The following is an 18,495-nucleotide window of genomic DNA, read 5'->3' as shown; positions in this document are numbered from 1 at the left end:
AGGAATTTCTCCATGACAAGGGAGCTCAGGCCTTGGCAGGGGCTGCCCAGGGAGGTTTGGAGTCCCCATGCCTGGAGGTGTCCAGGGAAGGGCTGGACGTGGCACTCAGTGCTCTGGGCTGGGGACAAGGTGGGGATCAGGCACAGCTTGGACTCCATGGGCTGGGAGGGATTTTCCAGCCTCAGTGATCCTGTGTTTTATGAAAAATACTTGATTATTAAAACCCAAATATGCTTGGCTTTAGCTTTGGTGCTTAGTGCAGGACTGTATCCCTTGAAGGTCTGCTTGTCCTCAACCTGAAATGTGGAAGATGAAGTGGGACTTTTTACAAAGGTCTAGAGTGCCAGGATAAGGGGAATGGTTTCCAAGCACCAGAGAGCAGGGTCAGATGGGATTGGGAAGGGATTGTTCCCTGTGAGGGTGGGCAGGCCCTGGCAGAGGGTGCCCAGAGCAGCTGTGGCTGCCCCTGGATCCCTGGAAGTGTTGAAGGCCAGGCTGGACAGGGCTTGGAGGAGCCTGGGATAGTGGAAGGTGTCCCTGCCCTTGGCAGGGGGTGGTACTGGGTGGGTTTTAAGGATCCCTCCCAACCCAATTCAAAGTCCAGCTCCCTCGTCCTGCATTGAAACCTCCATCTGTATTGAAGGACTTCTGTGTGCAGCGTATTTCTGTTTTAATCTTCCTTTATTCCCTGCTGTGTAAAATCCACCAGGACAGTTTAAACATTCATAAACTGAGTATTTAAACTTCTGAAATCCTGTACTGCCTTTTCCAGGCAACCAAAAGTTTCCAATCAGGCACCTTGTTTTGGGTTTTGTGCCTGAAGCCATTGCCTGTATTCCATCAATGATATGGAATATCACCAGGCCTCAAATTTTGAACAACTGTTTTCATGGGTAAATTTTCACAGTGATGTTTCTTTTCCTGCGTCTTATCAATCCAGTTAGTGTTTGGGCTGGTACAGATTAAGAAAATATGCTTTTATGCCTCTCTCTTAGTGATAATTGGTAGTTCTGCATACAGCAGAATGGTTGCTAAATCCTGAAGAGAGCCAGCAAAATTTTTCAGATATTCCCAATTTTTCAAATCTGAAGATCTGCAAAACATTAGGGTCAGTAATAATGCAAATGTAGCTGCTTTAAATTTTCCCTTTAGACTTTGGAAAAATGAAATTCACTTTTTTCTTGTCTATTAAAATTTCTTCTGCTGATGATGGAGGGCTTTATTTCTTTCTTATCCCCTTATTTATTTTCTAATGCACCCAGCTGGTCTTGACTGGTGGTTTAATTAACAACATTGAGATTATTGCAATATTAAATGATCTCCGCTGCATTAATTTGTAAATAAACCTCAGAGTTTATTGCATGCCTGGAGGTGTTTATGGCTTCATGTTCTGCCAGCCATTATTAATTAAAATATGCAAACGCTGTCCTTTTTCTGGGAGCCTGCAGAACAAATAGGGCTGTTAGCAGGGTCCAGTTATGTGCTGAACAAGGAGCTAACACGGAGTTGTTGTGTGCAATTTATGGAAACACTCTATGCCATTGATCTGGAAAAAATTAGGAATAGGTTGCTCTTCCCCCTTGCCTTCAGTGGTTTTCTTCTGTACATTAAGAACATGGTCATCTTTGCTTTTAAAAAAAGCAGGGGTGTTTAAAAGCAATGATTAACTTTTACCCTTTTTATTTTTTTTAAGCATGTTGATTGAAGGTGGATTTTCCATGGGGCTAAAGAGAAAATGAAATCAACAGCAGCTAGTCTTTGATTTTCTGGCTTCCTGAAAACCCCCTGACTTGTTATGAGAGAATGCAGAGCATAATGATACCTCTGAGACAACTTAATGTGAAGGGAGGGCAGGATGCCCTGCAGGGAAGGTAAAAGGAGGACAAAGCACTAAAGACAGGAGCAGCCATGGGATTCTGGTGATTTAGGATCAAGGACAGTCCTCAGAGATGCTAGCTCCTCACGTTGTCTGCCCCCATTGTTTGTAGCATTTTGTGTTCTTGGCTCAGATCCTGACTGTTCATATCCTCAGGCCAAGGAGATCCAAATTCCACCCACACCTTCCGTCACTCAATGCCACCCATGGAATTTATAAACAATTCTCTCCATTTTCCCATCCCTGAATGCTGTGGATGGGAATGTTGATTAGTGCTGGGAGAACTGTACCCACCCATGCAGAACTGAGTCAGTATACTAGCCACTACTGCCTGACCTTAGTTTTGATGATGGGTTTAATTCTTGCTTAATCCCACCCTCCATTTGTAGACTGTGTTGTTGAAACTCCTTTGGGAAAATGTCCCATCAAGCAGTGGGAAAAGCCTTCACCATGGCTCAGCTGCTTTACTGATCCACAGTTTCTGCCCTGTTCAGGAGACTTGTCCTGTTGGAAAATCAGATTAAATTGCTTCAGCATCCTTTTGTTCTGGAGAAATTTAGTTCTGTATTATCCATCTGTATATTGGCATTGCAGGGAACTTACAAATAATTGGGGTATTTGTGGGTTTCTGGAAATTGCACTCCACCTGCCTGGTGAATGATTTCTTGTCTCATTCTTACATGAAGGATAGACCTTGGGTTTGCCCTCCAGCATTTTTGTTCTCTGGGAGTGCTCAAATAAAAAATCTCTTATGGCTTTGAGATTGCTCCCACCCTTCTATACACCAGGATGGACTTCACCAGGCTTGAATTCCAGCAGCTGGTTCAAAGATGCTGTGTTTATGAACATCTTCTCTGCCTGACCCTTGCCCAGCTCACAACTGAAGTTTCCCCCAGTTAATTTAGTTTGGAGCTGGAACAGGGTCAGTTTTACCTCTTTGACCTTCTCAACATCATTCCTTCTGCTTTGCAAACCACTCCTCAGGTTCCTTCTGTAACTGAAACATTTTTTTGTTATCCTTTGTGTTCTCTCCTGTTTCTACTCCAGTTTTGTCCTGACTTTTTCCAACTGTGTCCCCATCCAGTTTTTCTTGCCCTTTATTTGTGCTGATCCCTTCCATCTGACTTAGACCCTGTGTTTTATTTGGCTAAGCCAAGTTGTTGTCAGTAAGAAACATTCCCTGCTCTGCCTGCATATTTAAATGGTTTGTGCTTCTGCTCTTGATTTTGGGGGGGTGCCTGAGTAGGTTTTTTTGTTATTTTTCTTGGGTTTTTATCTCAAAAACTGCTTTTTAGGTGGTCAGCTCAAAGCTACACAGCCCTAGATTGCGGTCCACAGCAACAACTTGACAGGAGCAAGGTGAGGGTTGGCCTCTTCTCTTCTAGAACAGAGGAAATGGCCTCAGGTGGCACCAGGAGAGACATCAAACATAGTTTATTCAACTTTTGAAAGACTTTTTTCCACCTAATAGGTGGAATATCCTCATTTTGGTGCTGTTAATGTCTGTTCTTAAAGGTCTTACCCTGATCTTCACCACATCAAAAAGCAAATTATTGTGGGTTGTGAGTGCTGCAGTTGGAACTCACTGGAGCATCAGCCAAAGGTGGGAATTCTAATAAAATAACAGAAAGAGGGATGTTGATAAGAAGTGGAAATGAAGAATGGGAAGAAAGGAAACCAAAAGTTCAGTCTAATTAGTGTGGAGCTGCAGAAAAATAGAAGTAAATGATTAAAGCCTGAATTTCATACTCATGCTGTTGGATGTAGCTGTAATTTGATAATTACTGATAATTAATAGTAATTATTATCCCGCATTCAGGATATTGTCATTTCTGTGTAGCATAGGAATTCTGATGTGCTCCAGCTTTATCTTGAGTAGCTTGTCAATAACCAGAGTTGCCTTAGAAACCGGGATTGGGATCATCCCTGAGGGAATCTTTACTAAAACTTAATTCCCCAGTTTCTACATGGAAGGAAAGAGAGGAAACCCTTGCCACTGACTGAATTTTATCCTCTTTTTTTTCTTCCCTAAAGGCTTTCGATAGAGAGGGAGACCCCATCAAATACCTCATTCAGAATGGAGATCCTCAACAAGTTTTTAATCTCTCTCAAAGGTAAGTGGGAAATCCTTGGAGGACAGTCTTGGAGCTTGACAGTCCTGGGAATGGAGGAGCTGAGAGAAAAGGGTTGTGCTCAGACAGCTTCAGCTGCTCCTTCGAGGGGTTGTTAGCCATTAATGAGAGCTCTGTGAGCCAAATTCCACTCTGGGGTTTGTCACTGGCCACTGTTTATTTATTTTAAACACCTCAGGTAAAGGAAACTCACTGAGGTGGAAAGATTCTATTTAAAAGAGTGGCCAGGGATTAATTAAAACCCTTTACCTGTCAGCTCCTGACTAATGATAGGGACAATTTTTGCTTTAATTTCCTGACTTGTTATGGTTTAGCCTGTAGTGAAAAGCCCTTTGAGCATTGTTTAAGAACTGTATTTTCCTTAAATTAAATTCCAATGCAGAGTGAGAACGAGAGGGTTTGCTATGAAATGAAGCACCAGATTGGTCTCTGCCTGGCCCACCACCCTTTATTTTACCTATTATTAGCTATTAATTTACCTGGTATTAATTTTTATTTGCAATCCAAAGTATCCTTTTTACTTGCAGGAGGAAGGGAGGGTGGTGACATGACTTCCCACAATAAATGATGGGACAGAAGTAAACTGGGGCTTATTAACTCCTGGTGCAAAATAATTCTAATTTGATGTGAGGGGAAGACTGTGAACCGAAATACCCAAAACTCCTGAGACAGGTTTGTCTGTTCTGAGCTGTGGGTAATAAATCTCCCATTCAAGGAGAATTCAAATCCTTCAGGAAACAATGGGAACAAAGCCTTGAGGATGCCAGGAGGTGCTGATGCTCTCATCCACTAGGATTGATAAAGACTTGGCAGGTGAGGGAAGGGACACCTTGGAGAGGGGACACTTTCCTTCACTGGAGTGGCCAGAGCAGGGATTGATGTTGGGCTGCTGGTGTTATCTATGGCTTGGGATTGGAGTTTTGTAGGGACTCCTGCCCAGGTGCTGCAAGCAACCCTTAACATGGAGAAACTCAGCCTGACCTGCTCTGGCACCTTTAGAACCTGGATAATCTACAATAGCGACATAAGAGATGCTCCAAAGCGGGGTTGAAATGGGAATGAAGAAGGATTTGTTTATTTAGAAGGTGAATAATCCAGCCTGGTTACATGGGAGGTGCTCCAAAGGGGAGTTACAGTGGTAGCAAAGCACCTATTATGATTGTAACTTGAACAATCCCACCTGACTGCACAAGAGATGCTCCAAAGGGGTCACTCAATGATCACCCTTCACACCACACCATTAAATTCCTGGCAGTTCTTCACACCAGACAGGCTTAAAAAAATCTTTGGAAATCCAGGCCAGCTCCTGGAATCTGGATCCATGTGTTGTCCAACTTGGGATGTGAGCAGGGTGGCCATACCCAGAAACCAAGCAGTTAAGGTTGGTGTTCCCAACTGGAATTCCTGCTCCATTCCTCCATCCTCATCCTCTGGGACCCTTGGGAGGTCTGACTCCCCCAGCCTCACAGCCCCCACAAATCTGAGCACGTTTGGGGTTCAGTGCTCAGCTCTGATCCACCACCTTGTGGTAAAGAGTTCATTGAAGTGTTTCCCCCTTCCTATTCCTTTGGAAAAGGCTTTGTGCCAAGTTTCCTTCAGCCTTTTGCCTTTTTCCTGGATGCTGAATTATGTTGATCAATTGAGGGAGGATTACTCTTAAATGAAACATCTTTAATGTGATGTGTAAGGCTACAGGAATTTTTCTCAAGTTTGGATCCTCAAAGGCCAAGGCAGAGCCCATGACCAGGATTCTCGCTCCCTTTTTCTGGATTCTTGTTTTCCTTCCTGGAGCATGCAGTTAACTCCAGTGTAATTACTGCCTGGCAGCACGAGATCTGGATAATCCCAATTATTATCCCTTACTCCATCTTTTTCCTCCTCAATCCAAGGGTTGGGGGATGGTTTTGTTCTCCCTTCTCTGGCACTGGAACCTGAGCACCACCTCTGGCAATTCCCTACCTCCTTGTGTTTCCTGGAAAGAGTGAGGCTGGAAAGATGGAGTGTTAAAGGAGTCAGAATCCTGGGGAAAAACACAGGATATTAATAATTTAGGGTATAAAATTTAGGGTATTTATAATTTAAGTTATTTATAATTTAACATGTCTTTTGAATGATGTTCATCATTCAAAAGACATATCAAGTGTAATTTTTCCAGAGGTAGGAAGGAGGTAAAAAAGGGAATATGGTAGACAATACTGTAGAAGTGCACATGGATTCACACAGGTCAGTGTTTGATGTCAATATTCTATTCTCAGCTCCACCTTAATATATTTTTTCAGTAAATAATTTACTTAAGTCTTTCATGTTTTATTTATTCTTTTTTCCCCATAAAATTTTTTTTGTTTGTATTTTCTTGCAGTGTTTTGAGCAAATGCTGAAAAATAGATATTTCTGTGTAACATAATGAATTTCATTTAATACATATATTTAACATATTAAATATATTTATTTATGGCCACATGCTTATATATTATGGCTGATTGTTTTTCCTTCTTGTAGGCCATATCTGTCTGCTAAACTAAGAATTTTCCTTCATCTAACTGAAGTCTTAATAATCAAATTGGGATTAATAACCCAATTATGACTCTAATCAAAATCTAACTAAAATTGAAAATATAATATGATTTAATATGTGTATATTGATAAATATAAAATAGGGATCATGTTTGTTTGATGTATATATGGAATTTTAACGTTTGTGGAAAATCATATAAATATCCATATACATGTATGGATTAATAATACATAGCTGTTATATTTATAGTTATAGTAACTATAGCTGTATATATAATATTATAAGATATATATACCAATTAGAGATATATATTTTAAATGATAATGTGATTATATGAAATACATCAATATATCAACAATAATAAGTTACTAGATATCAAATGTATATAAATATGTGTTTTAAATAATAACATGTGCTTATATATTTTAAAATATATAAATGTATGCTGAAACTTTCTCAGGCCTATCCCTGTTTATGGTGTTACAGTTTGCCCTTTCCCTTTCCCATTGGAGCATCATTTTCCCTGGATCAGGAATCCTCAGCATCTGGAATCTCACTCTGGAAGAAGGAGGTCGGATGCTGGAGGTTCCATTCTCCTCTCTTTGGGATCCAAGACATGTCAGCTCCATATTTAGTTAAAAAAATAGTTAAAAAACATACACAAAATTCATTTACCCCTGGTTTTTGCCAACTTCCAGGGAAGTGTTTTAGATTCAGTGGAAATTTTCCTTTTTGAAAGAATCTCAACAGGACACAAACACAAGTTTTCATTGGATACCCATGAAGCAGACTGACTGGAACATCTCCTGAAATACTCTTGAAATATTACTTTCCCCACCAAACTTTCAATCCTAGGGTAGAATTGTGCTCCCACTCCCAGTTTGCACCATTTTTTGTGGTATTTATTGGGAGGAGCAGCTTCCTAGGAAGTGCTGGGATTTGCTTCTATTGGAAAGTCTTAGCCTGGAAGCAGTTTGCTGAGATCTTCTCTGAGAGCAAGAAATTAGAGAAGGAACCCTGCAGAAATTTATAATTTAGGAGAAAACCCCATGTCCAGGTGTAACACATCCAAGTGTTCTGGAGAAGTCCAGCCAGGGAGACCTCCTTGTTTGGCAAGAATCTGTGCTTTGGTTTGGATTTTCTGTTTCAATAAAATCTCTGCACAAGTCATTGTTCATGCTCTGGGTCCTGAACATCAAATGTGGGTACAGCAAATAAAATTGAGAGCTGTGCCTGAGCACTGCTTATGCCTGATCTATCCATTGGCATCCATTGGGAAATCACAGGATCTCCAGATCCCAGCTGGGGTGGATTTTGACCTGCAAAAACTTGTGTTGTTACATCTTTCTTAAGATATTTGGTGGAATTCCATGAGAGAAGCTGCCCAGGATAATTATCACCCTTGATCCATAGTTGTTAAATTCCCTGCGGATTTAGGAGAGGTGCTGTCACTTTGTCACAATCTTGCCCAGGTTCCAGCAGGCACCAAAATTGTGGAAATGAAATGTGGAGGTTTGGGACAGTTCAGAGCTCTGGTGCCAGCTCAGTTAAGGAGTGTCGAGCTTCCTTAGGCAGGATTGTCCACATTGTACCTTCCTAATCCTTCCTAACATAGAAGTAGTGAGTCTGTGGTGGGGTCTCATCCCTCTGGGTGGCTTCCAGACATCTGCAGGAGGGAATTAGATCAGAGGAAAAATCCAAATTGTTTCATTTGTCAGCACTTACAGGAGTTTGCAATGCTTTCAAACTTTTTTTTTTATGTGGCTTCCAATTAACCCTTCTTTTGTTGCCCTTTTAAAATGGGATTCAATAATCATCCCAATTCCCTGGAATTGTCCAAGGCCAGGCTGGATGGGCCTTGGAGCAACATGGGGTAGTGGAAGGTGTCCCTATCCATGGCAGGGGGTGACACAGGATGGGCTTTAAGGTCCCTCCCAACCCAAACCACTCTGGGATTTGTTTTCCACCAGCCTTGTGGCTGCAGCATCATTTAACTATTAGGGGATACTTGAAGGCCTTACCCTGAAGTTACACAATGTGTAACTTTCCCCAGTAGCCTCTCCCTGAGGAGACTCACCCTAAAGTCTGTGTGTGTTATATTCCCAGAGTTTCCTGCTCAATCCTGCTGGGTATCAGAACTCCTCAGTGTTTAATCCCCTGCTTGCCCTTCTCTCTTCTCATTTATTGCAGCATTAATATTAAAAATACAAAATAAATATGTTTTGATAGTTGAATAGCTCAAATGCAGCAGGAGCAAATCAGGGTTCTGTGTTCAGTGGAGCTCTAGCTTTTGTAGTCTTACTAGGTTGATGTTTTAATCCAGGATTATTCCTGTATCCAAGTGGAGAGCATTAGGAATTGGCTCATGGTTTTTCTTGGCCTTCACCCACAGAAAGCCCAAGAGCTCCTACAACAAGGAACCTTGGTGTCAGCAAGGTGGTGGAGCTCAGGTGGTCATAGACCTCTCCCAACCACCCTACTAACGTGTCCTGGTTTTGTTTCCTTCCCAGCTCTGGCCTGCTGGCCTTGGGAAAGCCCCTGGACAGAGAGAGCACTGACCGCTACATCCTCATCGTCACGGCCTCGGACGGCAGACCTGACGGGGTGAGTGTCCCGGAGAGCTGGACAGCACTGCCTTCCTCCCCATGGTCTGATTGTGTGCTTTTCATGGATCTTAAACAAACCTGTCTGAAATCTGGGACAGTTTTCCTCTGGTTGGTGGGGGTGAAGCCTGCCTTTGATCACAGACAAAAGGATTTTGCTGCTGATTTGAGTTATACTTTAACAGACAAGATTCACAGGTGTTAGTCTTCTGTTTATTCTCTGTGCTATTTGATACCTGCTCCTCTTCTTCCCTGCTCCCAGATGTGGAAGCTGTATTAGTGATTTGTACTATATCCAGCCCTTTTCCACAATTTACTGTCTAGCTCTCCAGAAGAAAATCTGGAAAAATCCCACTTCTCTTTCAAAAATAACATTTTTTTTTATCAGGAACTATTCCAAGTCTTCCATGTTTGCACCAATCCATGACCCCACAACCAACCCCACCAGCACTTGTGTTTAATATAACAAAATTTTGATTTTTTAAATTTTCACATTATAAAATGGTGGACTATTTAAGGATATGTGCTTATTGATCAAGCAGAGGCAATGGAATTACTTTTCCTGAAAGTATGCAGCTAGATTGTTCAAGGTACCTGGAATGCAGCAGCTCTGCCATGGAATTATAGCACAGGGTGAGGAGAAATATCTGTACATCTGACTTTGTGTATAAAGGCAGATCTAAAATATTATCTCTAATAATTAATAAATAACAAGAATGTATTATCTGGGCTATTCTGGAAAGATGTGTGATTGAAACAGAGACATCTCTGACACATTGGCACAGGGTGATCAGGAAAATTTTGTGATTTGGACCTGTGGTCATCGTGGAAGAAGAAAATCTTGTTTATTTTTTCTATCTCATGCTCTTCTTAGCTTCTTCACCTTACAAGCTTTGCTTTCCTCTTTTGGATTTACTCAGAATTTACACACACACACACACACACACACACACGCAAAAATAACAAGGAAGACTTTATACAATTTAATGGCAACATGGAGTAATTATAAGAGAGTCTCCACCTTTTCCACAAAAAATCTGGTTACAATTTTTGTGGTAATTCATCTTAAAACTTGTGGGTTTGTTCTTCGTGAACTGTTCTCACAGCTGTGAGTTCAGTGGTTTTGATCTCAAATTTCCAGCTGGGAAATCTGAAGATGTAAATTAAGGACTTGCAAGTTGTTTCAGGCTGTGTTATGCTCCTGAAATAATCTCTGGGATGTAAAAAAAGGGGGCTGAAAAGCTCCTTCCTCTTTATTTCATCTAGAGTGAGATTCATTCATTTTGCCCCAGGATTAAGTGGCCAGCAGATTAATTCTAACATTCTGAAGGTGATAGTTGGGGTTTTGAAAGGAAATCCTGTTAATCATGGCACAGTGCTTAGCAGAAAATAGTTGTATGTGAGTTGAGATATGGTGTTTGAAGCTCAGCTCTGGAAAAACCAACCAAAATAAACCATGGAGGGATTCTTTAGAGTTATCCCTGGACTGTGCTGTTGGACATATCTTGAAGTTCTTGTTACTTGCTGCAACAACAAAATCCACTTTAAGAAATCCACCCCTCGCTATCTCATTATTTCCTCTCCTCCCTCAATCCCATTGGCAGGGGCTGTCCAGGGAGGTTTGGAGTCCCCATCCCTGGAGCTGTCCAAGGAAGGCCTGGATGTGGCACTCAGTGCTCTGGCATGAGGTTCCATCACAGATCAGATCTGATAATCTTGGAGATTTTTTCCACCCTTGTTGATTCCATGACTCTTCATGATTTCATACTAGATCTTTTTTTCCCTGGAATTTTGCAGCTGCAGGTGTGTGTGCATTGTTCTCAGGGGGAAACATGGGCACACTCTGTAGCTTAAGCCCGTTCCTTCTGCCTGGTTTGGGGTTTTTGTCACTGTCCCTTACGTGCCTGTAGCTGCTTTCCACAGCTCATATTTACTGTCAGTGGTGGGGCACCTTTCTTCTTAAGATTGTCCAGCAAAAGGACTCAGTTGACCAAAGCTTCTGGTGCCAGCAGCTGGAAAGGGTTAAAAGTTTGGCTTGCCAGGATCACAAAAAAAGGCTGGATAAGCTTCTTGGCTTTCATTTTACAAACAAATGGATGAAGCAAGGCAGCTCAACCAAGCCATTAAATCTCCAGACCTTTTCCATGCCAGGAAACCGTGGATGTGACTAATTTGCCAGGCCTCCTCGTGTCTTTGCACAATTCCCTTGATTTGCAGCTCTTCTGGATGTACTCCCTGCTGTTTGACAGGCTTCTCCTGGAGGAGGGTCAGGACTCACTCAAAGCTCCTGGCTGGTACTGTGCCAAACCCTTTTGAGGACACAGATCCTTGGTCCAAGCAGTCAGTGCCATTTCAAGGAGGAATTTTGCTTTTTAACTAGTTCTTATCAGGAAGCAACAGTGACTTTTTAGGGGAAAAAAAAAAATTTATACAATTACAAAACCACTGATCTCCAAGCTCATTCACCTGCTGCTTGTCATCCAGCTCTGCTTTTTGTGAACAGTTCCATTAGTGCCTACAGAAAACTGGCAATGTCACAGATGCCGTGTTGCAGTTTGCCTAAAATCCTAAAATCAATTCCCCAGGCAGGTACAATGTCATTTAAATTCCATTAACATATTTTAGCTGGTAACATATCCAACCTGATCCTTTTCCATCCAACATGAAACCAGCTATTAGAGTCAAACCTACTTAAAGTCAGCTTTTGGATTTTATTTCCTTTATTTTCCTGTGGGTTTTTTTTTTGGTTCTTTTTTTTAATTTGAAAGGCATTCAAAGGAAAAAGACTTTACTGGTGTGTGTGGGGAGGGGGGTTGTTGTTATTGTTGTGGTTTGGTTTTTTTTTCAATGAGATGTGGTGGCTTGACCCTGCTCTATCCCTGTCCTCCTCAGCTGGACAGGAATAAAAATATAAAGATGGACTTGGGAGCTGAGATAAGGGCAGGGAGAGATCTTTCACCAAATATTGTCATGGGCAAAACAGCTTGGGGAAATCCATAGATTTTATTACCCACAAAATCCCAGCAGGGTAATGGAAAGTAAAACAAATCTTAAGAACATCTTCCTACCACCCCTCCCTCCTTCCTGTGCTCTCGCTCCTCCCCTCCAGTGGCACAGGGAGATGGGAATGGGGTCTGTGTAGTTTGTGCTGCTGCTTCTTGCCCATGGAGATGTGTAGGAGTCCTTCCCCTGCTCCAGCATGGGGTTCATCCCACGGGACACAGCTCTCCATGAGTCGATCCCACAGGCTGCAGCTCTTCATGAACCACTCCCGTGTGCATCCGCTTCCATGGGGTCAGGCCTTCAGGAAAAGGCTGCTCCACTGTGGGTCCCCATAGGTCTCAAGTACTATCAGCAAACCTTCCCCAGTGTGGGCTTCTCTCTCCATGGATCCACAAGTTCCTTCTCCAACATGGGCTTCCCACCTCTCTCAGCATCCCCATGCTCTGGTGTGGGCACCTGTAGGAGCTGCAGGTGGATCACGGCAGCCTCCTTGGGCTGCCAGGGCACAGCTGCATCCCCATGGGCTTCCCCATGGAATCTCAGCTCCGGCACCTAGAGCAGCTCCTGCCCCTCTTCCTGCCCTGCCCTGGGTGCCTGCAGAGCTGCTCCTCTCCCATGGTCTCACTCCACTCTTCTCTGGCCACAATTACAACTACACAGTAACAATTTTCATTCTCAAATCAGTTATCCCAGAGGCATCACTGCCATCTCTGCCTTGGTCCAGAGACCTGGATCCAGGCACTATTGGAGCTTCCAGCAGCTCCTCAGAGAATCTGCCCTATAACCCCTCACTACCAGAACCTTGCCACACAAACACAGTCCAAGGAGAACTTTCCTCCTCAGGTACAACATGGATAATTGGCATTTGTACATTTCTGTGGCTTGGTTTTGTGAACAATGCTCTTAGGATCCCCAGATAAATTCCAGTAGCATGGGATCTCAGGAGCTGATGTTCCTCAGGCACTGATAATTTAAATGTGGTTATTTAATCCATACCTTTCAAGCATAAACATGTTCAAAAAGCCCTCACAGAGTGGAAAAAGGGGAACATTTGTATTGGTCTTTCATACTCATCTGAGTAAGTTCAGCGTTTGTAACTTCACCCAGTGATACTGGTTCAGAAATTCAGGCCAGCACTACTGAATTCCAATATCCGCAATATTTCCCAGCCAAACTCTGTGTGAACAAAGATTTTTAGCTGTTATGACATGAAAGCAAAGGGGCAAGACTTCTGCTCATGAATTTTTAAATAATAGTGTATAAAATCCTGGCACACCTCAGTTGGGAAAGGTTGCTATGCTTGAAAATTGTTGATGCTCTCAAGGAAGAAATCTATCTCAGACTGCTTTGAAAGCTTTCTCTCTCAACATGATGATTCTCATGTTCTTGTAAAACCAGGGATGTTTTTTCTCCATGGAGCTAAGCAAGGCTCAGGCATCTCCAGCCCTGGCAGGATCTTCCTTGGCCCAGGGAGACACATTAAAATGAATTTTTCTTCCCACTCTGGTATCTCCAGGACTTTGGAGGACAGCAGGACACCTCCCACATGAGCTTGTGCTTCTGCTTGGGGTCCAGCAGCCCCAGCCTCACGCTTTTGGGGAGTAGCCTTTCCTCCAGATGCTTTTCCCAGTTATGAATGTCACAGAATCCTTAAAGTTGGAAAAGACCTCTGAGATCATCAAATCCAACCATCAACCATCTCCACCACTACCACGTTCTCAAGTGCCACATCCACACATGTTGAGCACTTCCAGGGATAAGGACTCCACCACTTCCTGAGAAGATGTTCTAGTATTTCACAGTGCTTTTGGTGAAGAAATTTTCCTTAATATCCAAGCTAAACATCAAGGTCATTTCCTCTCATACTGGAGAAGACATCCTGCCATTTCCTTTCTAAACCCACCAGTTCCTGGATTCTTCATCTTCGACTTCATTACTCCACAGCTGCCACTAGGGCCAGCCAGTGCTCTGTGACTGCACTAAAATCCATTGGAGTAGCACAAGGATACAGTGTGGTATTGGCTCTCCTTTTGATCCCTGATATTCTCTAGAGAAATCTATATCCAACCCCCATCATCATCATCATCAATGAATGTTGAGCTCATTTTTGCATTTGGAAAGTCTGTGGTCCCACACACCTGAATTTTTTGGGGGGTTTTAGGGTTTTTTGATTTTTTTCTTGCTCCTTTTTCTGTGTCATTACCAAAAGGCCTAAGAGAGGTTTGGCAGGACTGCTGTGGCATGGGGTAATTGGGGTTTCTCTTTTCCGAGCCCCAAGGCTGATTTAACTGATTCATGTGGTGTGGTGACAGTCATGGTGACACCATTTGACTTTGGGGGACTGCTAATTCCATCAAAATTAATCCAGAGCCACTTATGCCTTCACCCAGCAGCATAGCTTTCTGTGGAGTGGGGTGGCCTGGCTGCCACCTTTCCATTACTCTTCCCTGGAATGCTCCTGGTTGTTTAAAATGCTCAGCTGTGCTTCCCAAATTACTGCTGTTCTGAGTTATGACCTGGAGCATTAACAGGCTTGTGGGTTTTCCCAGGGAAACACGACCCGTCACAATTAACAACCCAACACAACAATTAAGGATGCATTAATTTAGCAGGCAGGAAAATGCTTTTATTTCCCAAGTAATGAGTTTTTAGCTGTAGATGGGCAAAGTGGCATGTGAAGGAAACAACACATTCCAAGCTCAAGTTGTGTTCACAAATTGGGATGTGTTTGGATGCAATTCCAAGACAAGAATTCCTTTCTTCACCTTTCAGAGGGAGAGGCTTGAAATAAATAAATGTGGCTTTTGTCAGAAGAAAGAAAAAGCCTTCTGTGCTCTTGATTTTTGGCTTGTGTGTGTCTGTTGATTTAGAGAGATGAAACAGGAGCTCCATTGTGTTTTCTTAGTGTGTCTTGTGTGAAATAAGGGGAATTCCAATCTCCAAATACTAATGTCTCAACCTGAAAATATACATCCAGCACTGCAGAAAAGGGATTTTCTGCCTGGCAAAGCAGAGCAGCTCAGTGCCTCACTTATAAACCCATTTGGGAATTATGAATTAGGTGTTCTTAAAAGTTATCAGTCATCCAGGGGATGATCCCAACCTCCAGCTCTAACCTCCCTTTTTAATGTGTCTGAAGGAGCACCGGGTTGTGTTGTAGTCATGGTCAGGTTAGTACTCAGAAATTACTGGCAGGGTTCAGATATATATATATATTTTTTATTATTATTATTTTTTTTTTTTGGTCTTAGAAAACTCAACCATCAGGCCACTAAACCCCATTTGAAGTTCAGGAGAAGCTGTCATCCATCCAGGTGTTCAGGGTGTGTCTGAAAATTCACCAGCTAGGGAAGATCAGAGGTGACCTGGTTCTGGGAGGGCTTCTCTAAAAGCAAAGGATCCAAGATCTATCCCTTAAATCTGATTGTGCCCATTCCTTCTTGCAATGAACACTTCAGGAAAAAAACAGGGTTCATTTCAGCCCTGCAGAGCCCAGGACTGGTTTGGGGCCACATTTCCTGAGGAGACAGAGGTGTCATCACCCTTGGAAAGGCATCTGAGAGTGAGCCCAGTGCTCTGGGCACTGAAGGCAAGGATCAAATGGAATGCAGAACTCTGCTGTTCCTTGAAGGTTGTGGGAAGAAGCAACAGTTGAAAAATATTGGGAACCACAGGGAACTGAGGGAATCTAAAGAAACCTCATCTCCTTCTCTGTGAGGGTGGGCAGGCCCTGGCACAGGGTGCCCAGAGCAGCTGGGGCTGCCCCTGGATCCCTGGAAGTGTCCAAGGCCAGGTTGGACTTTGGGGTTTGGAGCAGCCTGGGACAGTGGAAGGTGTCCCTGCCCATGGCAGGGTGGAATGGATGGGCTTTAAGGTCCCTTCCAACCCAAACCATTCCAGGATTCTGTGGTTTCAGTGCTTTGTGTTTAATCCTGGAAGTCAGACTTGAGGATTTTGGCCATCTTAGAAGATCATTCAAAAATTCAGAGCCTCTGCCTCCCACAACACTTAAATTAATTCTCTTCCATAGAGGTAGGTAGCCCTGAATTAAGATAATTTAAACAAAAATTTACTTCTTGAGTAGCATACAGAGAATTCATTAATTGCTGTACATTTTCTGTTACTCCTTGGAACTTTAACTGTTTCTGTTGCTCCTGTCTCTAGTAGACACGAATTCCATTATCCAGCAAGAAGGAAGCTAGAGGGAATATTCCTGAATATATGAAAGGAGACAATATACACAGATCCATAATCTGATCTTCCTCCTTGAAAGAACTTCTCCTCAAATAATTTTCTTTCCAAGAAAGAACTTCTCCTCAAATAATTTTCTTTCCAAGCTGTAATTAGAGACACTGCCTATTGCTATTTTCCTGATAAGTTCTGTATTTTGTATAAGAAATTCTTACAAATTCCAGCTGATCTGTGAATTCCAGTTTGCACAATAGGAATTTGTCCAGACAGATTTCCTCCTCTTGGAGAGCAGGCTTTTGTTCCCACAGCAGCTCATTTATTACAGCAAGCTTTAGTAGCTTCCCAAACTTTCCATGCTTGTGTGGCTTAGCATGGATATTCCCTATAAAGGCTTTGATTTCATGTGCTAAAAGGGAAAGGGTGAATTAAAGAGTTTTCGTAAGGCAATAGATTGATCCTAATTTTCAGTTCAAAATTTGGATAAAATAAGAGATTCAAATAAGTAAGTTCCCATTAGGAGGAAGTTGAGGGAAGAACTTCTGGCTCTGCACAACTCCCTGACAGGAGGGGACAGCCAGGGGGGGTCGGGCTCTGCTGCCAGGGAACAGGGACAGGACAAGGGGAAACGGCCTCAAGCTGTGCCAGGGGAGGCTCAGCTTGGACACCAGGAGGAATTTCTCCATGGCAAGGGAGCTCAGGCCTTGGAACAGGCTCTCATGGCAGTGGTAGAGTTCCCATCCCTGGAGGTGTTCAAAGCCATATGATTGTGGCACTTGGGGACATTGGTCAGGGTGGCCTTGGCAGTGCTGGGGAAGGGTTGGATTTGCTGGTCTTAGAGGGCTTTTCCAACCTAAATAATTTTGTCTGTTTGTCAAGAATTTTCCTTAAATGTCCATTATTTTCTCTTCCTTTCCATGTGAAATACTCATCTGTTCTGATACATTCTGTTATCTTTTGCCATGTGTGAGGTGTTCATTTTGGGAGCTTTCCCTTTGGGCTTTATTATGGTGTTTTGGCAGTTTTTGTCTCATCTCCAGGCTTATTGGGATTTTTTTCTCATTAGTGTAATTATTGACAAGACCTACCCTTCCCCTCACCACAGGGTCTTCTCTCCAAAATTTCTTTGCAGTCCAGCTGACTATTTTGTCTTTATAGCTTGGGGAGGTGGAGAGGGTTGGGAGATACTTTTAAACTTCTCATGGAAGGAAAGAAGGTCTGAAAATAGAATCATAGAATTGTTAATTCTATCACCACTCAAATACAGTTTTCTTGAGATGAATATCAATAAATCCTGATATGGAGATCAGCAGCATTATTTACCATTTCTTTTTTGATCAAATGAAGGTTTTGCCTCCAGTTGTATTATTTGGAAACTAATTATCTCTCAACATGACAGGTTTGTCTAAGAGTTTGTCCAAATTAATAAACTTGCTCGACATCAGAGCCAAGAACGTTTCCTCTCCAAGGCATAGAATGCTCTCATCAATTCCCAACTTCAATTTAAATGACAGGATACAAATAAAATAAGAATAAAATGGAATTTCCTTCAGATTTATCATCCATAACATTTTTCAGGGCCTGGCATCCTTAAGATTTGTGCAGGCAATGTAAATTTTACAAATATTGCTTAGGGAAGAGTTATCTATATAAGAACTATTCGAGGGCCCCTAAGAAAGATATAAATTGCTTTGCTGCTGTGGATCTTTTATTTCTGTTCATTATAAAAGGGAAGTAAGCAGGGTTTCTCCAGTAATGAATAGGAAATATTATATCATATCAGCCTGATATGAGTCTGAGATGTTTTGTTGCCTGGTTGAATTCCAAGGAATAGTTTTAGGATTCCTTCCCAAACCCTGCTTGATGATTCTGTGGTAGAAAAGCCTCATTTTTAACCAGCCAAAGCAATTTTCAAACCTTTCTGTGTTGGATTTGCATGAGGAATATCCCTGGAAAATTGATAGTGAAATAGGTGTCTCTCCTTATTTTAGGGAACCACTTCTTTAAAGAATTTTAGTGGTATTTATATATTTGTGAAGACCTTTCTTTGTTGTTTCTGTGCCTCTTTTAGCATCCTCTAGAAGCCTTGTCAACTTTTCATAATTCTTTAAGAAATTTAGTGAATTCACTTTCTAGGAAAGATGGAGAGAGACATAGGGCCAGGACACAGGGAATGGC

General features: G+C 42.4%; 1 protein-coding gene across 5 annotated transcripts in view; it reads left to right on the top strand.

Moving 5' to 3' along the window:
• The window catches only part of PCDH15 (protocadherin related 15), a 538,462-nt gene that overhangs the window by 410,123 nt on the left and 109,844 nt on the right, over positions 1–18,495 (top strand). For all 5 annotated transcript variants that reach the window (XM_033515678.1, XM_033515674.1, XM_033515677.1 and 2 more), the window contains 2 exons: positions 3,911–3,990; positions 9,034–9,127. In XM_033515678.1, the coding sequence (XP_033371569.1) occupies positions 3,911–3,990; positions 9,034–9,127 (174 nt within the window). The remainder of the gene's footprint in view (positions 1–3,910; positions 3,991–9,033; positions 9,128–18,495) is intronic.

This window comes from Parus major, chromosome 6 (assembly GCF_001522545.3).
Source record: "Parus major isolate Abel chromosome 6, Parus_major1.1, whole genome shotgun sequence".
Taxonomy (NCBI): Eukaryota; Metazoa; Chordata; class Aves; order Passeriformes; family Paridae; genus Parus; species Parus major.
The sequence above is the reverse complement of the archived record's forward strand: the minus strand, read 5'-3'. Positions and strand labels throughout refer to the sequence as shown.